The 26,616-nt window shown below is 44.9% G+C and overlaps 3 protein-coding genes across 4 annotated transcripts in view; 1 reads left to right on the forward strand and 2 right to left on the reverse strand.

The window, feature by feature from the left end:
• Positions 1 to 230: 230 nt before the first annotated feature.
• Positions 231 to 8,568, reverse strand: pigo (phosphatidylinositol glycan anchor biosynthesis, class O). The gene is made up of 11 exons (XM_068705961.1): positions 8,420 to 8,568; positions 7,636 to 8,114; positions 7,193 to 7,336; positions 6,981 to 7,104; positions 6,687 to 6,846; positions 4,428 to 4,610; positions 2,699 to 4,286; positions 2,409 to 2,612; positions 2,082 to 2,266; positions 1,920 to 1,990; positions 231 to 1,527 (listed from the first exon to the last, which is right to left on the reverse strand). Exons 2-11 carry the CDS (start codon positions 8,111 to 8,113, stop codon positions 1,398 to 1,400), a joined length of 3,267 nt encoding a protein of 1,088 aa, XP_068562062.1. The 5' UTR covers position 8,114; positions 8,420 to 8,568; the 3' UTR covers positions 231 to 1,397.
• A 1,087-nt stretch (positions 8,569 to 9,655) lies between these two features.
• On the reverse strand, positions 9,656 to 14,271 carry stoml2 (stomatin (EPB72)-like 2). Its single transcript, XM_068705962.1, has 10 exons — positions 14,130 to 14,271; positions 12,977 to 13,129; positions 12,762 to 12,861; positions 12,632 to 12,690; positions 12,432 to 12,533; positions 12,188 to 12,322; positions 11,925 to 12,069; positions 11,673 to 11,752; positions 11,432 to 11,560; positions 9,656 to 11,315 (listed from the first exon to the last, which is right to left on the reverse strand). The coding sequence occupies exons 1-10, from the start codon at positions 14,172 to 14,174 to the stop codon at positions 11,220 to 11,222; spliced, it is 1,044 nt and encodes a 347-aa protein (XP_068562063.1). The 5' UTR covers positions 14,175 to 14,271; the 3' UTR covers positions 9,656 to 11,219.
• A 4,143-nt stretch (positions 14,272 to 18,414) lies between these two features.
• Positions 18,415 to 26,616, forward strand: part of LOC137868924 (protein unc-13 homolog B-like) — a 62,996-nt gene continuing 54,794 nt past the window's right edge. For both annotated transcript variants that reach the window (XM_068705963.1, XM_068705964.1), the window contains exons 1-2: positions 18,415 to 18,638; positions 26,176 to 26,205. In XM_068705963.1, the coding sequence (XP_068562064.1) occupies positions 18,617 to 18,638; positions 26,176 to 26,205 (52 nt within the window). In that variant the 5' untranslated portion in view covers positions 18,415 to 18,616. The remainder of the gene's footprint in view (positions 18,639 to 26,175; positions 26,206 to 26,616) is intronic.

Consider the following 26,616-nt stretch of genomic DNA (forward strand, 5'->3'; position numbering starts at 1 on the left):
GAGATGTTTGACGACTTCCAGACTTATGGGAGGCGGAAATGTGGAAGAGCTCCGGTGAATAATGAATGAAGCGCCGTGACTGATGGGCAGTAAAAAGTGATGGCAGCACCCGTCTCCTCCATCAAGTCCACGGATCAATAACCTAAACATTAAATAGCACTTTTGAGCACCGTATATGAAATAGTTGGTGCTGCAACAATAAATAAAGTTGAAACGGGGAGGCCAGGACGTCACGTAAAAAAGTTTTATTACATTTCTTCTTTCTTTTTTTACAGAATGAAAAACTTAAAAATCAGATATTAATATATTAAACATTTTAGAAGAGGAAAAAGTGCCCCGTCATCACGCAACCTGGGCATTGGTCAAAGCTAGGCACCTATTCCAGACAAAAGATGTACGAGGCCTAGTTAAGTTAAAACTTTAATTTGAGATTTATTTATTTAACGCATCATTAGTGATTAAAATAATCTGAATTATAAAAAGGAATCGGAACAGATTAAGAACCCCAAAACTGTGTAATAAAATAAAAAAATTAAACAAAAAAACTGTTCACAGCAATACTATGTGAATTGGCAGTAACCAGATGTTATTTCAACATCATAAAAATACAAAAAAAAAAAAGTACAAAACAAAAAGAACAGAAAAGTTTCTCCAGCACTTGGGATGGATTTCACCAAATGGAGCAGATCTGCTTGCAAATAGATCATGAAGCAGCTCCAGACATCATCGGTGGCTGATTGGCTTCGGTGGTTAAAAGTGGTCATTTTATTTATTTATTTTTTCTCTTAATCAACTTGCAACAGGCCGATGTGTTGTTTAAAGGCTGTTGCTATCCAGCTGTGACAGTTATGTAACTAGTGTAACCAGTTTGCTGCATGTTTCTGGTGAAGCTCTTTTGGCTGCTGCACAGTGACCCACTTGCAAGTCCGCCTGGCCTCGAAAGGTTTCCTCCACGTTAACAAAACAGGAGTTTAGGAGAGACATTCAGAAACTGCTGTTCCTTCTCCGACCGCGTACAAATAAAGCCTTCGACCTCATGAGCCGGGGGGGCGAGGCGGTCTACAAGCTTAGCGTCTTATATTTGTAAAAAACAACAAACAAACGTCTTCAATGTGACTCAGGATGCAGTCGGTCTGAGGTTTGACGTTCCTCTGGCTGAAGAGGAGGCGGTCGGTAATGCACGACGTAACCCTCGAAGAGTTCCAGTAAGTGGCAACCTCCCGTGACATGTTTGTGAGGATCCGAGACACAGATGGCAATGTTTTCTTATTGTGTTGTGAAGGATCCAAGTAAAAAAAAAAAACAACAACAAATGTTCCAGTGACACCGCCGTGTCCGTTTCCTCTGTGGCACAGTGAGCTCTGGTGGGGATCCGTGGTGCGGCAGCAGCGCCGTCGCTACCTGGATGCGTCGGGGACAAGTCTCTTAAACCAGCGGCTTACGGCCACGTCCACTCGCAGCACTAGTGCGACCCCGATCAGCAGCGACGCGCTGCTCACCAGGAACCCCGAGGCCTCGAACATTAACCTGGAAGGAGAAAACAGACGGCTCCAGAATCCAACTCTGCCTGGTAACTAACCTTAATGTTCTGTAATCATCTCCTAACGGGCTGTGCAGTGCATCGCTACAACTCCAAACACCTATTTCTCAAGTTCTATATATTAACATGCTTATTGAAAAATATTCGTATATGTTTCTCAATGTTTCTGTAAGCAAAACACCATGATTAAAAATACATAAGCTAAAGCTTTTAAGAGAAGCAGGTGTAAACATGTGTATCTTACAGTGGTCGTCTACGGTAAAGTAGACCCTCACTAATGTGCATTTCCTGTGTTAGCGGTTGCACCGGGTCCACATCCTCAAAAAGCCTTTCCTGATAGTGAGCCTGTGTGAGCTGTAAGGTCCATTGGGGCACTTACTTGGGCGCGAAAACCTTCCACACCATTAGGTGTCTCCTGAGGATAGCAGCGGCACAGACGGACGCAAAGACCTGAGAAGAGAAGCGGGGAAACAATGACTCGCGCGATGCGATTAGGACACGACATGGAACGGGGGGCCGACCTCACGGAGGAAAGGCGTACCTGTGCTCCGAGAATAAAGAGGTAGCGCGTGGAGAGCTGCAGGAGGGCCGAGCTGAACTGCTGGGGGTTTTCTCTGAGCCTCATCTCCATCGCGGCGTCCTCCCCCTCTTCACTGCAGGCTCTTCCTGCCCTGCTCCCACGCACCTCGCACACCAGGGGCCAGAACAGCAGCAACGGGCAACCCGCTGACGGCAACGAGACGTGGACACAAATGGGAATCAGCGGGGCGCACGTTCACAGTTTCATGTCCCGCACTGAGAAGACTCTATATATTAGCCGCGTCGTTTGATTTGATTTTGTAAATCAAAGTCACACTTTTATATCTACCTGAGAACAAGATGTGTGAGGCGAAAGTGTTGAGGGTGACCAGGGAGGCAGGCAGCACGGTGCCCGTGTGTCCGTCGGGGAATCCCACGAAGGCGGCGCCCCACTGGATGGAGGGGAAGGTGGGGAGGTGACCCGTGGCGTGGAAGAACTGAGTGGCAGCCAGCGACCACAGCACCACTGGAGTCCAGGGCACATTGAAGCCCCCTGAGGGAAACCAATCAGATCAGAGAGAGGACGTGAAATAATGGCACAAACGAAGCACAGAATGAAAAAGATGGTGAGAATCTCACCGGGACACGTTCCGTGCGGGCCACTGAGGGTGATGGAGGAGGCGTGAATGTGCAGCAGAGCCCCCATCTCCAGCAGCAGCAGGAGGAAAGACAGAGCCATGGCCTCCGGGTGCAGCAGCAGCAGACCCATCCCCAGCAGGCCACAGAACAGCAGCAGAGGGGCGGAGTAGACCGTGCCCAGTCCGTAGGCCTCCACGGCGGGCCTGCCGTCCGCCTCCACGCCTCCGCTCGCCTCTCCGTCGTCCAGGGAGCGACGCATGCGCTGGTAGATCTGCGGGATGAGGTGGTGCAGCTCGGCTTGGGGGCTGATGCCCGTGCTGGCTCGGTAGCGCGGCGGGGGCGGCAGGGACGCGCTGCGGGCCGAGGCTGCGGCCCTGGTCTTCGCGAACACGGTGAGGGGGTCGAGCCAGATCAGAGACAGCCCCAGTCCCAGGAGGCAGAAGGCGACCCTGGGGAGGGCCAGCTGGGCCAGGCCGATCAGCTCGGCCAGATTCCTGAAGCTGTCCTCCGGGGTGGCACTGACGGCCCAGTAGAGCGCCAGGCACACGGACAGCAGCAGGAGGACCCAGCGGGCCGCGAACACCGTCCCGCTCGCGGAGTTGAGGTTGCCGTAATGGCGGAGGCAGCGTCGCAGCAGATACGTCCACAGGCCCAGGGCGAAGACGGAGAGGACGTAGTGGAGGTTCTTCAGCCGGCTGTCCTGCAACCGGGAGAGGGGCGAGAGGAACGGGGACGGCTGGCAGGAGCCCTGCTCCTCCCGACAGGCGTGGAAGGAGAGGGAGAGGTAGAGGCTGCCGACCAGAAGCCCTAAGCAGGCTAGGAGGGTGCCGCTCTCCTTCCTCACGGTCGACGGGGACAGGGCCGGGGAGGGCAGGAACCCCGCGGCCTTCAGGGGGTCGTGGCTGGGGGGCAGGAGCAGGCCGTCCCAGTTGAGACGGATGGGAATATAGAGAGCCAGGGAGAACACCAGAAAGGTCACCGCCCGGCCCTCGGCGATCACGTAGCTGTCCGAGAGCAGGGAGGCACAGCGGAGGAGCGGCACCAGAAGAGGGGGGGCGAGGAGGCGCCGCGGGGTCAGCCAGCTGGCTCTAGGGCCGTTCATTTCCGCGGCGGCGGTTCCGGATCGGCGAGCCCTCCAGAGGAAGAGCAGTTCCGAGCTGAGGGCGGCGGCGGCCAGGCACCACGCCACCTCGACGTAGCCCCGCGCGCTCAGCTGACCGACGGCCGCGCACACCCCCGCCATCAGCGCCGCGACGACCGGAGCCCGCAGCCCGGGGCCGTCTTCCCTGATCAGCGCGAGGGACAGCTCGGACAGGATGAAGCACGTCAGGCAGGCGAACGCCAGGATGGCCAGACCTGCTGCCATCTTGAGCGGGTTGAAGCGAGCCCAGGTGGCTCGGCAGGTGTCCCTGACAGAGGTGAGGTAGGCCTGCAGCAAGGCAGCCAGCTGGGGGGAGGGGGGCCGACCCTGCCGCACCGTGGCGAGGTACTCGGAGGAGAGGCGGGAGAACTCGGCCTTCAGCTGAGAGAGGCTCTCCGCTGGGATGTCTTTGGCCATGCCGGAGTACGTCTCCAGGAAACGGTTGACCTGCAGAAACAGAACCGTCACAAAAGGTGAAATTACACACACACACACACACACACACACACACACACACACACACACAGTAACATGTGAAGTCTGACGGTGTTTCCTGTGTCGGAGGCTCTTTTTAACTGAGCATTCTACCTGTTTTGCATTGATCCACAGCGCCTCCAGCTGGCTGAGACCTCCAACTGCGTCTTCCGTCTGCCCATGGGGAGGGAACACGGGCAGGAGAACCTGCCCCACACTGCTGTACGGGATGGGGACCCCCAGCAGCAGAGCCAGGGTGGGGACCAGGTCCGTCTGGGGCACCACGTCCGGTTCACTCTACAAACACAAGGAAAGAAAAAAGAAAAAGATCTGTGATTTAAAGGGCTGCTCCGGTATTATAAGAGGTCCGTAATGTGACGGGAAGATTGACACAAACAACTCTTGAAGACATGCATTAACTTAAAAGTAAGAAAATTCAAACTTCAGCAGCGATGAGGAAGGGAATCGACTGTCTAGTCAGATTGGTAACTTTTTTTTTTTTCCTTCTTTGATCAGTTTCAAATTCAAAAAGTGGAATTCATAAGAAATAAATCAAATCATTGCATTCAGGACTCAGCTGGTCTGCTATGACTAGCAGCTCATGGTGGCTAATGTTAGCATACATTAGATAGAAGTCTGTTTAACTGACACAAATGATGTGTTGCGTTCACTGACTTTAGGATTTTTTTTTTTTGATTGTGGTCCTGCTCTACATATCAGAAGCTTTCATTTAAAGTAAATTAAAAACGCCATTATCTTGCAATTACTACTTGTGGCCACATGGGGAGCTGTTCAGCTAAAGCTACAAAACAGTGGCAAAGTTGTTGTTGCTGCTGCTGCTGCTGCTGCTTGTGACCCAGCCTTTGTTAAGAGAACCATTAGTAAATATGAGATCCAAAAATAAAAAACTGAATTCACTTTCAGCAGCAGATTCTTCTTCCTGTGAAACTTAAAAGTGTATTTTTTTTGTTTGTTTTAACTGAGCAACTTTTTTTGCAATTTGTAAATACATTTTTACGTTTCTAAATTGAGAATATTTTCAGAAGATAAAAAAAATCTGCAAAGTTCCTCTTTAACTTTGAATGATGTAATTACAGACTAAACTGCCTATAATTACAATACTTGCAAGCACATAGAAACCTAGCAGAGACTCACTGCACAGATCTGCTAAAGGTCAGCGTGGTCCTTTTACTGTTCACTCAAGCACTCACCCATCACTGCTGCGGCTCTTAATAGTGGGGTTGGTGGATTAGTTTGAGAATAACCTGCTGAGTGTCTCACCATGTCTCATTATCACTCTTCTCCTTGCAGTACGTTCAGTGTAACCTGTGATATTCCACTATCAATTATGCAACGCTTCAATCACACGGCACTTATGCAAATCAGGTGAAGTTCACTTTTCTAGAGCGAGGTCCACTTTTATCCCCGAGAAGGCGGAGACCACCTGCCAGCATCAAATTAACGGATTTGTGGAAGTGCCCGTCCAAACGTGAAAAGAAACGATCGGAGACGGAATGCTTTGACGTTTCATAACGCTGCTGTTTGACAGTGTTTCATGCCCGGGAGTCAAAAAGCTTTCTTTCTGCCAGTTATTCACAGAATATAATGACTTTGTAGTGTCAACTCTCAGCAGTCTGACACCGTGCTCATGTCTCTCACTGCACTTCAATCACAGCTAGTTACCGGGTTACCGGAACGTGGCATTTAGCAGCGACAGGAACATTAAATCAGTCCAACTGAGCCCAGGCTGGCGCTGCCATCACTTGGTTTACATTAGAATTAAAGTCATTCATAGAACAGCTACGCTTTTGAAAGACTGTGTGGTTATTATTATTAATTAAGACTTAATTGAGACTTTGCAGACCTAGTTATAAACCCTTTGTTTCTTAAGTGTCAGATTATTATTTTTTTATTAAAAAGTGGGTTAGAACTAGAATTTTTTGTTTTTTAAAGGACCTGTAATATATTTTGACTATTAGCAATTTTCTATTATTTAGATTTGAAAGCTCATAAGGATAATAAACACTGTAGGTTACGTTTATATCATTTTTAGATTTAAATCCATGCATTTGGCAGATGCTTTTGTCAAATACAATCTACTCACGTCAAGGTATGTTCTCGTAAAGGTTCATCTAAAATGTGTCCTCGTGAAAACAGACTAAAGAGATCTTTTACATTTGTCTTCTCCAGTAAACTTTGCCCTAAACTGCACAAAAGCCTTTTTAAAACCAATCCGTTGGCTTGGATCTCATCTCACCGAGCTCTTCACCACATTATAAAATGCTCCTGTTCATGTCCCTCCTTCTCACTGACTTCACCAATCACCCTCCTGTTCAAACCACCTGCGGAGAAGACTGCTACTCTACCACCGACCTGGGACGGCGGAGCGGAAAACAGAGGGGAGGGGCTGTAGAGGAAGATGGCGGCGTCCGTCTCCTTCTGACTTTCTCCGCCGTGGTCTCCGGTGTCCGTCATCCCGTGATCCCCCATCACCACCAGCAGGGTGTCGTTCTGCAGGCGGTCCATCACAGACCTGGAGGGGGATAAACATGAAGGCGGTCAGAGAAAACCTCAGGGCTCCCGCTATAAAAACTCATGATGTCTCGGATGTGGAACCCAATCAGCTGCAGCCACTGTTAGATTCCCCAAACAAGCCAGCGGTCTGACCTGATGACCCCGTCCATCTGGGTGAGCTTGTCGGCCATGGCCGGGTGGTCGGGACCGAACCTGTGGCCGCAGTGGTCCACTCCGAGGAAGTGGGCGACCAGGACGTCCCAGTCGTCCCCCACCACTGTCAACGGCAAAGGGACAGACGGAGAGGCATGAGGCGCGAGCAGAGCACAAGGACGGCGCAGCGAGTAAAAGACGTGAACACGTACTGGTGGTGTAGAGGTGCTGGAGGATCCCGTTGTCCACCGTGTGCAGGTCCTTCACGTTGAAGGAAGGGAAGGGCAGGGAGCGGTGGAACTTCTTCGGGAAAAGGTTCTCCCACGTGTCGTCGCCCATGAATACCACGCGTTTGCCTGCGAGGGGGGAACAAATCCGGACGACGTCGCTGTGACTCTGTATACGTCCCAACACATCTTTGAGCTTCAATTTCAAACTGGACTTGTGGAAGATGTTGAGTGCGAAAGAAATCAAGTCATTCGAATCGTCTTTTATGAAAGGAGCTATATAAGTTAAATTAAATAAAGAGGTGCTTTCTTTTTTTTTTCTTATTTTAAACCATGGACTGCTCTGGCACTTCATCTAAAATACAGTCTATACAGATTGTGCCTCGTAGTGTCCTGCATGTCGCGGACACAGCCGTGTCACTACTCACCCACTTGCCCGAACTGGTGGATGAGGTTGTCCTCCAGGATGGCACTGGACGCGAAGTTATTGCCCACGTCCACGAAGGTGGGCAGGGAGCCGGTGGTGAAGCCCTTGATCCTCTGCATGGTGGTCGTAGGCGGGTCCGCGCGGAACGGGTACAGGCGGCTGTGGGCGGGCCTGGACGAGACCGTCTCCTCCAGCACGGGCAGCTTGTTCTCGTAGGCTCGCGGCGCCGCGTTGTCGGGGTCGAACCAGGCGAAGTCGATCTTGAGGGCGTCGACGATGAGGAGGACGGCCCGGCGGAAACGCGGCCGCACGCGGCAGAAGTCCGCCGGCTCCTCTCCGGGCTGCAGCACGTCCCCGCAGGTGCTGGTCCTGTTCACCTCCAGCCTCACCAGCAGGAAGCCGCCGACGAACAGGTAGATGCCCACGGCGTACACCGCGCACATCCAGAGGAGCAGCCACAGCACCGGGAGCCTCTTCATTCTACACACGCACAGAGGTGACAGAAGTACAGGTCACACCAAAAAAACAAGCACACTTGTTTCACACAAGGTAAAAAAAAAAAAAAAGTAAAATGAACTGTGGGTAACACCTGCTACACGAGACGCTAGCGCCAGTAGCGTGTAAATTGATGGAAACCTAAAATGTCCACTTAAACCAAAAAACATTAAGCACGCGCTGTTGCGACGTGACAGGTGGCGTTAACCGTGTCCTCCTCTTAACGTTAGCTTGTTAATAAGTTCACGTTTGTTAGCCGCGGCTAGCTTTGTCTCGCTCTCGTCACTGACCTTGTAGCGGTCGGGTTCTCGTCCTCTCGCGGCCGGAGGGCGGAGTGTGTGTGTGCTAACAACACAAGGGGCACAGGTGTCTCAGGTAAACGGAGAACTGCGCGACACCTCCCTCACCTTCATATGGACTCCGGTACAACGAGATTAGATGGCTGGTGACAGCTAGGAACCTCGGCGCGTATGCAACCCGGCGGAAAAACGGGGCGGGCGGTTTTCGATGTAACACCAAAGAGTAATATCATTCCTGTGCCCTAAACTCGGACTTTCAGACACAACTTGGTTATGGATGAAAACCTAAAACCTAGCTAGCGTTTCCGTTACCTAGCTGTGTGTGTGTGTGTGTGTGTGTGTGTATATATATATATATATATATATATATATATATATATATATATATATATATATATATATATATATAAGTCTACAGAGGAGGACGTTTTCAGCTGATCTCTAAACCGTCGTCATTAATATCTTCCTTTTTTTTACAGTTCTGTCTAACTGGCAAATAAATAAATGATTGACAGAATTGTTCTAATGATACTGGATAAGTGTTTTGTTTATTCGTTGTTTATAAAATTATTATAACGATTTAAAACGCAATAAAAGCCAAAACTACACGCGTAGTTACACAGACATACTACGGACGGTATGCCTGTGAGGCAAAGAAGAGGGCTGAAAGAGCCCGGACAAGAGGGCGAAAACAAGCAAAGATGTGTCACTCTGTCATTATGTCAAGGAACCAAAAACTCATTCAGTATTCAAAAAATTGTCAACTTCTTTTTTTATAGCTTTTAAATACAAAGTTGTCATAAGTGACATTTCCCACGGACAACTTTTTAATAGAAAGTGATGCTTACTAATAAATGATGGTATGTTGACACAGTTCAGGCCATCACATTGAATACGAACAAAAACACTAAAGGTGGTGCAGTAAAGCAAAATACGTAAAGTGAGGAGGTTTTTTGTTAATATGTAACAAATGTGCAAAAAATAAGATGTTTTTACTGCTTCTGTACGTTTGGGGATGTACAACATTTTTAATTTGAACTCCATTAAATCCTATGGAATTGAAGAGTTTTAGTTTACGGTGTCATTTAACTCTTTATTTAGTCTCAACATGTAACATTATAAGTAAATAAAAATTTAAAAAATATTAAAATATAAATACTATTCCAACTCTGGTATATTTGTTCCGTGAGCAATTTTTTGAAATATTTATTGACACACAGACCTTACCACCTTTTTTATTTTTATTTATTTCATGGTAAGTTAACATTGCTGAACCCAAACACCGACCCAAAACATGGAGGTCAACTTAAACATCCATCTGAGTCTTTGTTCAACAAAATTAAAGGTTTTTCCACACATTACATTGGAGAAAGTCAGCCGTTTCTGATGAATTGTTATACACTTCTTCCTCTGACATCATTTCATATTTTCAAACAAGTTCATAATGTCCCGTTCCAGCATGTCGTAAACCTTCACGAGAGCCTCAAATGACATACATGTGCCAATTCATGTTTTTTCAAAACCTGTTGGCGCCACTGAAGCCAATGAAATGACAAACTTGCTGTCTTTGCAGAGAGTCATGACATTTAATAAATATATTTGATAATAAGACATAAGAGGTGAATACAAATGTGAAGAGGAAAGGAACGTTTGTTCCTAGGCTTGTCCTTGTATACCAGCTAGTTATCTAGAAAAGAAAAGTTGAATAAGATTAGAAAATAATATTTATTACTTAAAAACGTGATCAGGGAGATATTCAATCTAACATAGGCCAAATTGTATATGAACTAAACTTTGGGACACTTGCCATCATTAAGAGGCATCCAGTCAGACATCAAACGATGACGACAGAAGAATTGTCACTGGTGTCTGTAAACAAGCCGTTTATAAACGTGTAATTACCCTGCTATTACTAATGTACTCACAGAACCTGAATGCAGTTATCTGGAAAAAAGCACTCACACACAACATTCAACACAATCGTACGTTGCACTTAAAGCGACAGTGTGTAGCATTTATTGGCAGAAATTGAATATAATATTCACAACTATGTTTTTCATGAATGTATAAATGACCTGTGGTTTTTTTTGTTAGCTTGGAATGAGCCGTTTATAGCTACATAGCAAGCTGGTCCTCTTAAAGGAGCCCAGAGCGGACAAATCAAACCCTGGCTTTAGCGAGAGCCTTTTGAGTTTTTTAGGCTACCTGCGGGCCACCGTAGTTCTCAGACACGCTTGGAAAGGGAGGAGTGAACGGAGGGGTTATTCAGTTGGATGCAATCTTCAACTTCACCACTAGATGCCACTAAACCCTACACACTGCTCCTTTAAAGTTTAACCCTTTACATCCAATTCAACCAGGATGCAACAATACATACCTCAACAGATCAAAATAAACCGCCAAAAAAGAATGAATGTATTAACAATCGCATATTTTCTCGCTTTCAATTTCTCCAATTTGTCAGCCTGCCAGAGTCACCAGTGTGTGAGTATATTTGTCTGAAGCCTGCTGTCAATTTCCCAAAAATGACAATAACGGAGCATGAAGAACAGTCAGCGAAGATTAAAACTCCTCTTACAAAAGATGTGATTTTTTCCCCCCCACACTCCCGAGGCACAAGATCCCAGAAGTTTATGAAGTTGGCAGTTTCTTCTCCTTCTGTCATGTCGGCAGAAAGTATGTGAGACTTTACACACACACACAGCGACGCCTCGGAGCCAAAGACTGCTTCTTCTTCTTCTGCAGCTTCTGCGTCATTCTACTGTTTGGAGTTCATTCACCGAGTCCTCCGCTACTGAGACGATTGCCTCCCAAAGTCGTCGCTCTTCTCCGTCGCCGCCGGCTCTTTCGGGTTCGACTTAGCCAACGCGCCATAAATGGTCATAGCCTGAGTGCAGGGAGAGAGAGTTCAAGATGTTACCATATACAGTAGATTCAAGAACAACTTAAAACAAAAAAAAACCTGAACATGAATACAAAAAAATGATGCACGTGTGTAAATACCTGCGTGACCATTCCGCTGATGTCCCCGGAGCTCGAGGGCAGCAGGATGGTGTTGGACTCTTTAGCGAGCTTGGAGAAGGCGGACACGTACTGCTCGGCCACACTAAGCGAGGCTGCCGCGTCTCCATTCTGTACAGCGCACGGTTAAAAAAAAGAAATCATAAAAATTCACTTTTACGAAAATAATACTGCGATCATGGATATGTCGTGAAAACCCCCCCGAAAAGAATCTCCTGTTCACCTGCTCAGTCAGAGCGTCCGACAGCATACGGATAGCCTTCGCTTTTGCCTCGGCTTTGGCCAAGATTGCTTGGGCCTCACCTGGAGGGAGCACAGTAATCCATTAGTGGTGTATAACTCGCCTTCATCTGTGATTTCAGGATTTTTTATTAGGCCCGCGACCTGAACTTAAAAGTGTCAAACAAGATGCGTTAAAAAAAAAAAAAACACAGAGCTGAAACGACCCAACTGGGTCTCTTAAAGTGCCACGCACCGGACGCTTTGTTGATCTGCTCCGCTTTTTGGCCCTCGGAGGCCAGAATCTGAGCTTGTTTGTGACCCTCTGCGACGTTAATGTCGGCCTCCCTCGTCCCCTCGGACTCCAGCACCGTGGCTCTCTTCTTCCGCTCGGCCTCCACCTACACGGGGCGGCATTACAAATGTGTTAGGGAACCTCCTCAGCAATCTGTACAACAACAACAAACATGTTTCTGGATGAAGGAGGTGACTTCCTTCATTCCTTCATTCTGTCCCCACCTGCATCTGCATGGACTCTTTGACGCGAGGTGGAACGTGGATGTCCTTGATTTCATAACGGAGGCAGCGGATCCCCCACTCGTCTGACGCTTGGTTGATGGAGTGGACGATGTTGGAGTTGAGGGACTCTCTTTCCTTCAAAAACAAAAATGTAAAAAGTTCATATCTAAAGTGCTTATGACGTCTTTCGTTACAAGCCTACAGAGCAATATGGAGGAAAGCAACAGCGGTGGTTTGTCATTACCCGGAACACTTTGTCCAGTGTGAGTTTGCCCAGCTCCGACCGCATGGTGGTCTGCGCCAACTGTGTGACGGCATATTCTGGATCCTCGACGCCGTAGCTGGCCTGGGGGGGGGGGGGACGCAGCAAATACGAAATGACTATGACTATGATCGAACTAAAACAACACACGGGGAGCAGACAATCATTCGGGCATGGCCTACCTTGAATGGGTCGAGGATCCTTAAGTAAAGCACTCCGTCAATCTGTAGCGTCACGTTGTCTGTAAAAACAAGATGAAATGAACTGGACGTTTATTGATTTAGGATTTTATCCGACATACTGATCCCTCACCTAGAGATACTGCAGACTGCTCCGGGACATCGATGACGATCTCTTTGAGACTCTGCACGTAGCGAATTCGGTCCAGTAGAGGTATGAGGAAGTTTAAACCCTAAAAGAGAAAGAGAGAGAAAAAAACAGGTTGTCCAGCTTTTGCTTTTTATTTCCCTCTGTAATATTTGGAATTATTTGAACAGGAATCTCCTCAGAACAAAGGGCAGATATACCGGCTCTAAGATCCGGTGGAAGCGACCCATTCTTTCCACCACCCAGGCTTCTTGCTGGGGTACGAACAGGACCACGGTGTTCATGGGCAGGCTGGACGCCCACCGCTGCTGGGCTGGTGTGACCCACAGCCTCGGGGCAGCCCGCTGGGTCTGCTAAAATCACACACACACACACACACACACACACACACACACACACACACACACACACACACACACACAGTCAATAAAAAATAAAAATAAAAGTGCCATCAGATTGTAGAACTTCTGTTTGATGACTGAATTTCAGATATTTAAATCAATCCTCAGAACATGCTTTTTCAAACCAAAATCCTTGCTTCAAAGATGATGTCACTTGTATTTGAGTCAAATAAATAGGACTGCAACTAACAAATATTTTCATGATTCTGTTTTGATGATATGTATTGATTGTTTAAGTCTATAGAAAGTCAGAAAACTGTGCAAAATTCCCCTTAGAGTGAAAGCTGACATGTGCAGATGGTATGTTTAGACCAATCAACAGTCAAAAATACATTTATCAATCCAAATATATTGAGTTGACGATGAAGAAAAGCAGCACATTGTCACACTGGAGAAGCTTAAACCAGTCAGTATTTATTTTTCTTTATATATTATGTATGAGCAATCACTCAAAGTCTTAAATTTAAAAAAAATGTAAATAAAAACACGCATACACACAACCTCTTAGGATTATGCACTACAATATATTAAACAAAATATATTTATGTAAAAAGATTTTGCGCCTGCTCACTTCATTTTTGGTGATCTGCTCAATATATGTATTTGTTTTTAAATACAGAATGAAATGTAGCGCATGTATGACGTTATTGATTATGTATTGGTTAGTTTAATAACGCATCATAATTGTACATGTTCCACCCAGGGTTAATGGTTAGGATGTCAGTCAGTGGTCAGCTAAAGACGGTACTTCTTAAGTTAACTTATACGGACTCAGTGGTGCTTCTACCGGGATGGAGAGCGACATGTCGTGGATTATTAACACTCTGGTGCACGCTGAATGACACCCAGGGCTGGAGAAGAACCGTCCTACAGAAGGTCTGCACGAGCCAGCATGCCGGATATGAGTAGAACTATATGACTATATGACTATATAACTATATAACTATTTTACCTGCAGAAGGGCGCCGCCGGTCCGACAAAGCGTTCGCAACATCATCCAAATGAATTTCAGTGGACGTTTAAAGGTTCGGCTCCGTTAAGCGGACTCTACACAAACTCTGTACTCATGTGTATGACCCTTAACCAGTCAGGAAATGAAAGTTACATCAGTGGTGCAACGGTGAAAATCGTCCGTCAGTGCGGGCGGCAAGAACTGAACGGCTAAGGTTCCGCTGGATAATGGTATCTACAAATACTACTACGACTACTTCTGCTCTTACTACTACTAGTAATAATAATAATTGTAATACTAATAATAATAGTAATAATTATTATTACTATAACAATAATGATGATAATTTTAATCCAGTGTCCATAAAAAAACAGAGTTGTGAGTTAGTTGTTTTAATGGTGATCTGTTGTGATATGACTTAAAATACTCTGTGCTGAAAGAGTAAAGTGAAGTCCTGAACTCTACTCTTCATTACAAAGAATAAAAATGCATCAAAAAAACGTGCACGGTACTATGTTCCCACACAGCAAAATCAGCATAACCAAATGAACACTGTCAGAAATTGATTTTAACACTTTCGAAGAGTCTATGGGTCCACACCACAAAGTGTTAAATTACCTAAACACTAATTTAGTGTTATCATTGACTCTTTTTGGAGTTGAAATTGAACTCTTCTTAACACAAACCAGTGTTAGTTTTCCTCAACACTTGTTTGTAGTGTTAAAAATGAACTCTCTCTCAAGGGATCGTTTGTTAACTATACAAGTGTTACTCCCATATTATCACTGTAAGGTTTAAGGTGTAAACAGAAACACATTGCCCATATACAGGTTAATGAAGTATGCTTTGTATTTAGAAGGATTCAGTTTCCAAATATTTAAAATAAGATGTAATAACCCATGAATATCCTTCACAATCCATGGTGTGTAAAGGAAGTGATGAAAAACATCCGAAACTGAAGATGTATCCTGGTCATGAAGCAGCTTCTGTCTGTGCTCAAAGGTTGCTCTCATCTTCTCTTTAACCACAGCGGTATCTGTTGAGTGTCGAATTGTAGAGAGCGCCTTAATGAGTAGCACATAGATAACATCACAATAAATGATGCATCTGTCATTTTTAAAGAGAACCTTTGACACGGACAATTCAGTATATCATCACCATTGGAGTGCTCGCTCATCGCTTGTGTTTACCATATTTTAGGCTGATATAAGAATCATTCAATTAAAACAAACTTACAAAACACATTTTGAAATATTTGTGAATGAAGATTTTTGTACCTTGAGGAATTATTATGGACATATTTTCGTTATTCGAACAGAAAAACGAAGAGGAAAGTGTTTGTTTGTGACTGTTCACCTCTCCATCACGTTGATTGATGTCATAAAGAAATCTTAGTTTGCTGCACTGACTGCTGGGATTGATGCTCATTGCTCCTCTCCTCCAGGTGGAGGCGCTGTGGACAAACAAACATTCTGAATGTTTTCATGTGAACTAGAATATAAAGAAGCAGTGATGAAGCTGCTGTAACATGTAAACACGTTGTTGTTGTTGTTGTTGTATCAGCTGTTTGTAGAAACGAGTGTAAAAAGACTGGGTCCCGCTGTGTTGCTCAGGCTGCACTACAGCGTCTATTCACAGGCGCGATCCCACTACTGAGCGGAACGGGGCCTTTGACCTGCTCCGTCTCCGACCTGGGCCGGTGCACCCCTCCTTAGACGACCTGATGGTCCCGGGCTCCCCCAGGAGCACCATACCGATACCGAACTTAGTGCGGACACCCGATCTCCATAGTACGCTGCAGCTCAGAGCTCCTGAGCTCAAACGATCCTCCAGCCTCAGCCTCCCGGTAACGTGGATTACAGGCGCGCGCCACCGCACACGGCGAGAGAGCCGTTCATGCAGAGAGGTTTGGGCTTTTACAAACGTCATTAGGTGACGAAGCGGAATCTAGTGACGAAAACAAAACCTGCAGCTGCAACGTTGAAGGCTGATCAGCAGCTGTATTTACCTAGAACCTTATTTCAATAAAGATCAATACTTTATCTCGTATCTTTAAACATCTGTGCTCAATATGAGTTTTATATCATCCACAGTCATGCACAGTTGAGGTCAGCAGATTGCATGATACAATAACTTATATTTCAATCTGTGATTCAAATATAAAGAAGTTAGGCTTGTTCTGACACTTAATAACAAGACAGTATATTGAGCTGAGCTTGAAAGTGGATCACAATGTGGACATGTTTTCTTTCTTTAAACAATGGAATTAAAAAGTGTCTGGTTTGGGACTACTTTTGTCTCCAACATTTCTATGACAACATGCAACATGACACATAAATGTAGGTGTGATGAGGTTTAAGCACTTTCACCTTTTCTGGATTCTAAACTTCTTAGGCTGATAATTTGTTGTTATTTATGAGCCCCTGGTTTATTTAGTGAAGTCTGGTTTAACCACACAGCCTCTTCCATTTGTCGTCTAATTAGGCCTCTTGTCAGGACTTTGTAGATGTGTATTGAAGCTCTTTTTATAATAAGTTCCTCCTTCACATCATCAGGATACAGATCATCTTCTCAAGTCCATTCACGATGAAAAAAACACTACAACTATCTGTAATTATTACGAGGGAATTTGTACTTAGGTCATCAATACAGATACATTTAATGAGTTTCTGTTCATCTGGCAAATGCGGCAGAATCTGCAGGTGAGGCAGCGATGCAGGTTGGTGATGAAGGCTGAAGGCAAGATCTGGAACAGGCATAGGTGAGTTGAAGCTGTCTCTCTGAATTCACCGGTGAGATTGTAACTATAAATAGAGGTTTGCTGGAAGAGGCTGTAGGTGGAGGTTTTTGGTGTGCAGATATCTGACACAATCTGCAGGTGGAGGCAGCTCCTGCAGTTTTTACTAGAGGCTGTAGGTGGAGGTTTGGCGTGCAGATGTCTACCAGAATCTTCAAGTGGAGGTGGAGTTGCGGGTTAATGGCAGGGACCATAAGTGGAGGTTCAGGCAGACTGCTAGTATTTGAAGGAGTAGACAGAGGCTGGAGGTGTCTGTTGAAGACTCAGGGCTGGAGCTGGACGATGCTGGAGGTGTCTGTTGAAGAGTCAGGGCTGGAGCTGGACGAGGCTGGAGGTGGAACAGGTTTTCGGAGCTGTCTTCCAGGATCGCCCAGGTGGAGGCCAGGGATGTAGACTGCTGTGGAGGGCTGCAGGCTGGAGGATTCAAGATGCTGGCAAAAGCTATAGGTGGAGGTTTGGCCTGCAGCTGTTTGCCACAATCTGCAGGTGGAGGTGGCACCTGTAGATTACCGGCAGAGGCTGTAGGTGGAGCAGGCTTCCTGAGCTGATGATGACAACTTTGAAATACCCACAGCTGTTTTTGTATCCACTCTTTCGATTAAACGATTCAATAAAGTCTTCAGGACCAAATGTAATGACTCACTAATTACACAGGGTAGTGCTGTTGGTTTTGTCTTTGCTCTGTTACAGGTGTACGGCGTTAATCCCATTTACAAAATGTAACTTATTGTTGTGTGGGATCCTTTGGTTTATATCATGCATGTTCATAAGGCACGTTTGCATGGGACACATAGAGTGTCAACCTATGTTTGATCATTAGGTGGCTATATGTTTTTTTTTACTTTCTTTAAATTGGTTGTTCATTATTGAGTGCGCTGCTTTTTTTTGTAAATCTCTTTGTCAGGAAGAGATTGATAATCCTGACCTGTCTTGACACCAAAATAAAAAATCTAAGATTTTGTTTTTATAGTATGCAGCAACTCTAGCTTGATGCAACAAGTTTCAGTAATATGTGGGCATGATGCATTAGAGAATGATTAGAGAATTAAAAGAGAATTGTGAAACTAAGAAATCAGTGAGTTTATGTGTGGTGCAGATCAAATAAGTAAAGTAAAACGTTGTAAATATTAATTTATAGCCATTCACACATGAAGATATATTTGGGGGAAAAAAGCAAATTATGAATGAATATAACTCATTTTGAAGCCGCAGGTAAAGTAAAACAAGACAAATGGCCGCTATCTTAATAAAGTTACAGGAGTTTGGTGTCCTTACAATTTGTTTACGTCACCCGGTTTCTCCCTCTAACCTCGTCCCTTTCAGCGATTGGTCAGATTTCTGCTGATTCAAACGACTCCGCCCTTCAGAGCGACACTGCATTCCTATTGGACACCACGGACGCCAGTAAGCAGGTGCCTCGACCCCGCCTACCCCCTCTCCTCCGTGCCCTCAGGTTGTTCGTCAGTCTGTAAAACCTGTGATGAGAGTTTTAATAATGGCGTGGCCGTGGCGGGGGGCCGCTGCTCTCTGCCCAAGTCCAGCACCGGAAAACCACCTGTAAAAACACCCGCTTTCGGAGCTTACCGGCGGTTTTGAAAAGTAATTTAACCGCGTGCGACGATGCCGGACGGAGCAAATCTCCGCTGAGAGCCGCGAAACTGTGCGAAACTACTGGAAGAAGCGCTTTGCCATGTCGCTGCTGTGTGTCAGAGGTGAGTTTAACTTCTCTTCTTTTAGTTTTTGCTCACGCGGTTACAAACGACACGTAAAAGTTACAAGCGGAGTGTTTTTTTAAATTCAATCTGATGTCAGTGAAATCTTGCAGAGCAGGTCTAGTAGCCTACATTTGTCCTGTCGTGATTTAACTTTTTTTGTTTTTGTTTTTAACGCAGACTGTTCACGAGGACAATGAAAAGTGTTAGTCGCATAGATATCTTTCTCTACGTTAGCTCAATTCTATGGGAGCTTTCCACAGACTGCCACACCAGCTGTTAACGTTAGCCCATAACAGAACCACCACTGATCCTGCTGTATTGACTTAGAAATAACACGACAGCAACAGACAGACAGGAGCCATGAGTATACTTTATGATCAGTGTAGGATGATGAGTGTAAAGTAAGAGTTGTACATCAGGAGACAAACAGTTATGATATATTGATGAAGGGTTATCTGATTTTGAATTAATCACCAGATGCTTAAAGGGACAGTTCACCAACAAATCGAAAATACTTATTTTGTCCTCTTACCTGTAGTGCTTTTCATCGAGGTAGATTGTTTTGCTGTGAGAGCATTTCAAAAACTCCACAGCAATGTCTCTATTCCAGAAATCAAGACCCGATTACTCAAAATCATCCATAAACCTTTCATGGAGGAACTATTTTCTTTCTACCGTAGTTGCTGGTGGAAATGTCCCTTTAAAATCACATCTACAGCAATAGAAGGAAGGGTTAATGTACCATTGCTGGATATTTTATCTTGTCTCAAAGAGACATTAACAATGAATATATGATAATGATAGAAGCAGTTGGGGGTCCATGCTGTTTAGTTCAGAGGATGACTACAAGACGAAGCTTTTACTATTCCATCGGAGAGAGAAAAATATGTTTATTATGGGTTATAAGTTTTTCTTTAGGGGTCCAAATGATAACAATAACAATGTAGCCATTGACTTTTCTGTCCATTCAAAAGAAGTTCAGAGTCTCCCTTCCATGGACATGTTTGTGGTCAATAACGAGACTAAAGTGAATGAGGCTGGCCGGGTTGACACTGAACAGAAGTCTGACAATCCTAGCTGCACTCGCATCCTTTACAGCAGCAAAGCACATTATGCAACATCCTGTTCTGTGCCAGCGAGACCGATGCCCAGCGTTTTGGTTCAGTCTGTAATGATGGAGCCACCCCTGACAAACGACGTATAATATCTTTTTATTCTTCATATTAATTAATATAATAAGTGTTATTGTATTTGTTTTAAAAAAAGGGGGCCTAAACACTTTTTTTCTTCTTTTTTTTCCCCACCCTCTTTTAATTTTTTTTGTAAATGAGGATAATATATATTTCAAACTCTTATTAAACAAAAAAATGGTGGATGATGCAGGAGATGAAATCTTGGGGTCGCCCCAGAATTCAAAGTGATTTCACCAGACAGACGATCACTGTACCGAGACTCTCAAATACTAACTCTTTGACCCGTAATGTGCATTGATATCAGGTTTAACATGTGGATTGGTGAAGCATTGGTGTGACCACTGGAGCGCTTCAACAGCACAGGCCTTAAGGCAGCAGTCACCCACTCAGAAGCTTTTCTCACACGCAGCGCTGCGACACGTTAATCAAAGGCCAACATTTTTAAGGATTCTGTTATTCTCCTGTATTGATGCTTGTAGCTTTATTTGTTATTGAATAAGAAGCATTTTTCAAAAGGATTTGATGTGCTTTATGCATGTTTGTAATCCCAAGGGGCTAAAAAAGCAACAACAACAACAACAAAATAGAACATCCAAAGTCAAAAATGCCTTATTATATGCCTTATATTATATTTCATTAAAATGTGATGCTGGAAGACACATTTGTTTTTATATTTCAGAATAGGCATAGTGCATCCAATATAAAAGGCTGCTGGAAGACATTTTTAAAGAGCCACTTCACATGTAGCACGAAAAGAAACTGCAGTGAACACATTTTGGGAGTGTATGGGGAACAACAAAGTCCGATAGAAAATCATTGAACCTGTCTGCTCCTTTTTAAAAAAAGAAGAAAAATCAAAGTATATTTCTGTGAAACCTTTAAACAACACGCTTCTAAAGAGATCTCGCATCAATACACCAGGCTGAGAAAGAGAAAGGCTCCTCGCAGGGAAAAGGTCACAAAAGAGGCAAGTCGGCTCGACCCCGCTTCAGAAAGTTCAGCCCGATGGCGCCGACAATCAAGAGTCATTGTGCCAAACGGGTCCCCGAGCTCGCCCTCGGTCCGTTTATTGATCGCTGGTCGTGACAAACGTGAGCTGGCACAGGAGCTATGCAGCCCGGAGATAACGAAAAAGGGGGTTGTGTGATTAGCCGATGACGTGACTCATCCCCCTGATTGCACAGCTTTACAACGTTGCTTATTTATTGGGAGTCGAGATGCCCTATCGCCATGGCGATGTCTTTGCACAACAGATAAGTGGTTGCCCTCATGAGTGGACATGTGGGGGAGGGGGGACCTCCTGCTGCCGATTAAGCCAGGGCTGACTGGACGCGTGTGGCTCACATGGACCCTGTGATGCAGCAGCGTGGGAGCTGTACAGAGTCACGACGCGTGACAGGAAACCTGGTGTCTTCTGTCACTGGAGAGCGGTAGCTGGAGTACAGTTCAAGAGCTCGTACACGGCTAGTGGACGGTTTGGTCTTGGTCTCAACAGGGTCTCCTGAAAGTTTTTTTTGAGGGAGTTTGTCGTGGATTGAGTAGATGGCGGTATTTCCTTTTATTGTCCATCAGGAGGCTGTTACTGGAATATAAGGAAGTGACACTTAAGCCAAACTCCTTTTGGAAGGTGTTTGGATGTTGGACATTTAAGCGATAAAGCAGTTTGATTTTCTAAATAGCAGGTAAATGTGGGTTACATTTAGGGTTGTACCGAGGGGGGGAGGCTCCTGTACAGCCTAAAATGCCGGATCGGTCATCGGCGAGTTTGTGAGTCTTTGCACCAATCAGATATCACGCCATTATATCATGTATCAGCAACAACACGATAATTGAGCTCGTTTCATGCCTCACCACGCCTCTCGTGTGCTGATTCTTCTGTTGACACACGGGCAAATTAGTTTTACTCCAAAAGGGATGTACCAGTTGCGCTCCAGGATTAAGAACACAATAGTAGTCAACACAACTGCAGTGACACTGTTTGCTTGGAGCCTGCTGACTTTGGCTCCGTACTGAAGTGAGTAGTGGAGGAGATGCCACTTAAAAACAATGTAATAAAGGATGAGAAACGGAGGCCCCCCCGCTGCACCAGAAAGGATAGAGCTGCAGGCGGAGGGGTTGAGCGTAGCGAGTAGTGGAATTATGAGAGACGGAGGCGGAGAGAGCGCTTAGAGATTGTGGGAGTAATCCCCTGGCCATCTGTTGCTGCCTCTCTGCCTCCTACACTGATCACGTCCCACGGCCAGCACCAAGCGGAAGCTGCCTGCAACAGTAGTGGACCCATGATGTCACTTCCTGTTCCTATTCTTCTCTGCCTCACCTTCCAGCTGATGATGTCACTTTATTTCAGTTTCTTCAAAGGTCCTGAAAAACTGTTTTACTTACCAAATTAAAAAAATGATGTACGATGCATTTAAACAAGATAAAGTACTAGTTAAAATACAAATGTGTGTGTGTGTGTGTATATGTGTGTGTATGTATGTATGTATGTATGTGTATATATATATATATATATATATATGTATATGTATGTATATATATATATGTGTGTATATATGTATATGTGTGTGTGTGTGTGTGTGTGTGTGTGTGTGTGTGTGTGTGTGTGTGTGTGTATGTATATATGTATGTGTATGTGTGTGTGTGTGTGTGTATGTATATATATATATATATATATATATACACATACACACACACAGTTGTGGTCAAAAGTTTACATACACTTGTAAAGAACATAATGTCATGGCTCTCTTGAGTTTCCAGTTATTTCTACAACTCTGATTTTTCTCTGATAGAGTGATTGGAACAGATACTTCTTTGTTACAAAAAACATTCACGAAGTTTGGTTCTTTCATGACTTTATTATGGGTTAACAGAAAAAGTGACAAAATCTGCTGGGTCAAAAATATACATACAGCAACATGAATTAGCAATTTTGGTGACTTAGAAAGTTGTGTCAATGAAATGAGCTTCATAGCATGGCCTCTTAACTTCTTGTGAGTGATTATGAGTGACTACAGCTGGTGACTTCTCTGAGGCCATTTAAATAGGGCTCATTGGATACAAACGCCCACAAACGCTACAATGGGAAAGTCAAAGGAGCTCAGCATGGATCTGAAAAAGCCAATCATTGACTTGAACAAGTCAGGAAAGTCACTTGGAGCCATTTCAAAGCAGCTGCAGGTCCCAAGAGCAACAGTGCAAACAATTGTTTGTAAGTATAAAGTGCATGGCACTGTTTTGTCACTGCCACGATCAGGAAGAAAACGCAAGCTATCACCTGCTGCTGAGAGAAAATTGGTCAGGAGGGTGAAGAGTCAACCGAGAACCACCAAAAAGCAGATCTGCCAAGAATTAGAAGCTGCTGGAACACAGGTGTCAGTGTCCACAGTCAAGCGTGTTTTGCATCTCCATGGACTGAGAGGCTGCCGTGCAAGAAGGAAGCCCTTGCTCCAAAAGCGGTACCTTAAGGCTCGACTGAAGTTTGCTGCTGATCACATGGACAAAGATAAGACCTTCTGGAGGAAAGTTCTGTGGTCAGACGAAACAAAAATCGAGCTGTTTGGCCACAATGCCCAGCAATATGTTTGGAGGAGAAAAGGTGAGGCCTTTAACCCCAAGAACACCATGCCTACCGTCAAGCACGGTGGTGGTAGTATTATGCTGTGGGGCTGTTTTGCTGCCAATGGAACTGGTGCTTTACAGAGAGGAAATGGGATAACGAAGAAGGAGGATTACCTTCAAATTCTTCAAGATAACCTAAAATCATCAGCCCGAAGGTTGGGTCTTGGGTGCAGTTGGGTGTTCCAACAGGACAATGACCCCAAACGCGCATCAAAAGTGGTAATGGAATGGCTAAATCAGGCTAGAATTAGGGTTTTAGAATGGCCTTCCCAAAGTCCTGACTTAAATCCCACTGAGAACATGTGGACAATGCTGAAGAAACAAGTCCATGTCAGAAAGCCATCAAATTGAACTGAACTGCACCAATTCTGTCAAGAGGAGTGGTCAAAGATTCAACGAGAAGCTTGCCAGAAGCTTGTGGATGGCTACCAAAAGCGCCTAATTGAAGTGAAAATGGCCAAGGGACATGTAACCAAATATTAGCACTGCTGTATGTATATTTTTGACCCAGCAGATTTGATCACTTTTTCTGTTAACCCATAATAAAGTCATGAAAGAACCAAACTTCATGAATGTTTTTTGTGACAAAGAAGTATCTGTTCCAATCACTCTATCAGAGAAAAATCAGAGTTGTAGAAATAACTGGAAACTCAAGAGAGCCATGACATTATGTTCTTTACAAGTGTATGTAAACTTTTGACCACAACTGTATATATACATATATATGTATGTGTGTGTGTGTGTGTGTGTGTGTGTGTGTGTGTGTGTGTGTGTGTGTGTGTGTGTGTGTTGGCTTTTGTCCAGCTTGTTTAAGTAGTCAGACGGTTAACTAACAACTCCAAAGGTATGAATAGATCTTTTTGTGATAGTAGCATCAACCCTTCGGTTCCCCCCTCAGGTAAAAGCCGTTGGCTTTGTCAGCACGTTTGTACTGTTAGCGCTGTTAGCACCGCTAGCTTTGAGACGCCGGCTCAGCCATCGCCACGTTGAGAACCGTTGTGTGGCAATGCTCCCAATCTCGTATTCTGCACCTTTTTAAAACAAGGTGTAGGCACATAACCGTTAAATAGTTTGCTCCTGAGATCTTATATCATCTTTGTTTTAAAAGCTACAGGATGTCATTTGCTTCATGTCTAAAGTTGAACCACCAAAGGACTGCTCCAGAATCAACTCACCACAAACATGCACATGCTTAATTAGGTGGAGGCACAGTAGGTTAAATAGGGTCTTTGTGCAACTCGCCCTGCCAAATAGTGAGCTAAATGGCCTCTAAAGCCACGGAGGGCCCAGCACAGAAAATGATAAGCATCAGTTTCCACTATTATGGCCCCGCTGGTTTATTGCCCCCTGCTCTGTGTCCCACAGGCTGAAAGGCCTTAGTGGAAAGCCAAAACAAATATCACACCGCCGCTTCCCCTCCACATTTCACAGCTCCCTTTCCGCTTCACAGTACAAGACAGGAAATGCTTTGGAAGAAGTGACGAGTGTCCAGAAAAGACAAACACTGGGGGGGAAAAAAGCATTTTTTGGTGAATGTTTGTGGCTCAAATTGTAAAATCAGAGAATCACTGTTCGTCTCTGCTGCGTAGTCGTTTTTTAAGGCACATCGCATGGAAATATGAAAGCTTCATTTGTGCCCGCATCATCCCGTCCTGCCCATCTGCCGCCGCGGGGCTCCGGAGCTTTAGGACTTTATATGCCTGAACACATATCCCGGCCACAGCAATCACAATTAATCCCCTGCAAAGCGCTCCGCAATCCCATAAATGTTATTGTATGCATCACGGGGCTAAAGATGATCTAAAAATAAACCCAACTACACCACGAGGCTGGCTTTCCCGCTTAAATACTTTTTTTATTGAGTTTTTACGTAATAGCCGCTTTTGCCAAACATTCTTTTTTATATATATTATTTATTTATTTTGTTATCTTAATACCCATCTGCCCTAGCCCACTTTTGCCATTGTTATTTTGTGGGTTTTGTTTACCAGCTGTTGTGTTTTGTGCTACAGCTGTCTGGGCTTATGCTTCTTCGTTTATATTAAAGTTGGTATTGTACGATCAGATCAAAATGCATGCGTCACGATCAAATGCGGGCGCCGATCTTCAGTGTATTAATTTCCACTCACGTCACGCAAGAGCTCTCACTCGATGCACGCTTTATGTTGTCGCTTGACGACAAATATTACAACGCTCTAACTTCTAAATGATTAGCCGACCTGAGCTTTGTCTTCCCAAAGCCACACGTGAAGAAAGTACGACTAATGTCGTACAGAGATCATTTGAATGTTACTATTTCACTTGTGAGCTCTAGCAGTAGGTTGTGATTATTGATGGAGGGTTTTCACTAATGGTTGCATTGGAATAGATTGTGTATCAGGAGAATAAGTGAAGCGTAGTTCTGGATGTATCTTCTCTTTTTATAGAACGTTTTGACACAAAGCTGCCCACCATAATAAACAAAGGGCTCATCCATGTTGATGTGCTTCAGCTTTGTCCCCATACAAATGAATCAGTCCTCAACAACACAAGGTCCTGTCCGCTGCTCATGACTCACGGCCAGACGTGTTTACAATTTCTGGCTTTTTTTTTTTTTTTTTTTTTCTCCCACCTTTCCACTCGCATGCGAGCAGAAGAATCACGTTTCAGTGGAAACGTTTTGTTGTATGTTTGTTTTTTACCCCGATTGGCCTAAACATTGTTTTTGTTTTGTGTTGCAGTGAAAAAAGCCAAGCTCCAAGGACCGCCAGGTGAGTGCTTCTGTTTTCACACAGACCTTTTCCTGTTTGTCTGTCATCCTCATTGAATTTTGGAAGCTGTAAAGCTTCCTGTTCAGGAGCCGCATGAATAAGGAAACGGTGTCAGTACGTCACGTGCACTCCAATGCGGGTTCATCGGTCGAATTCTGTCGAGTCGGCGAAAGCTCGGGGTTGATTTTTGCATTATGTAACCCGGTGTCTTTCTGCACAGGTGAGCTCAGATTGGTGGCTGCTAAATCCAAATCCACCTAAGCAAATCCCTCTGGTGTTCTAAGCCCCGCGACAGGAAACGCCACTGCAGTGACAGATCACAACTGAACACCCCCCCCCTGGGGCTTTTCTTAGTCCCTCCTCCTTCACCTTTAGGGAAAACATAATGATCATTAATTTTTTTTAGGTGCC

This window comes from Cebidichthys violaceus, unplaced genomic scaffold, assembly GCF_023349555.1.
Source record: "Cebidichthys violaceus isolate CVI_PGR_0920_01 unplaced genomic scaffold, fCebVio1.0.p SCAF_12, whole genome shotgun sequence".
NCBI lineage: Eukaryota > Metazoa > Chordata > Actinopteri > Perciformes > Stichaeidae > Cebidichthys > Cebidichthys violaceus.

Excerpts from the sequence above, each read along its gene's own strand:
- pigo (XM_068705961.1), bottom strand. The coding sequence starts at position 8,113 with ATGAAGAGGCTCCCGGTGCTGTGGCTGCTCCTCTGGATGTGCGCGGTG. Across the intron at positions 7,337-7,635 it reads CCACCAGTTCGGGCAAGTGG|GCAAACGCGTGGTATTCATG; the intron begins GTGAGTAGTGAC and ends CCCCCCTCGCAG. Across the intron at positions 2,613-2,698 it reads CCCGCACGGAACGTGTCCCG|GGGGCTTCAATGTGCCCTGG; the intron begins GTGAGATTCTCA and ends GGTTTCCCTCAG.
- stoml2 (XM_068705962.1), bottom strand. The coding sequence starts at position 14,174 with ATGATGTTGCGAACGCTTTGTCGGACCGGCGGCGCCCTTCTGCAG. Across the intron at positions 12,862-12,976 it reads TCCACCGGATCTTAGAGCCG|GGTTTAAACTTCCTCATACC; the intron begins GTATATCTGCCC and ends TTTCTCTTTTAG. Across the intron at positions 12,070-12,187 it reads AAGAGTCCATGCAGATGCAG|GTGGAGGCCGAGCGGAAGAA; the intron begins GTGGGGACAGAA and ends CGCCCCGTGTAG.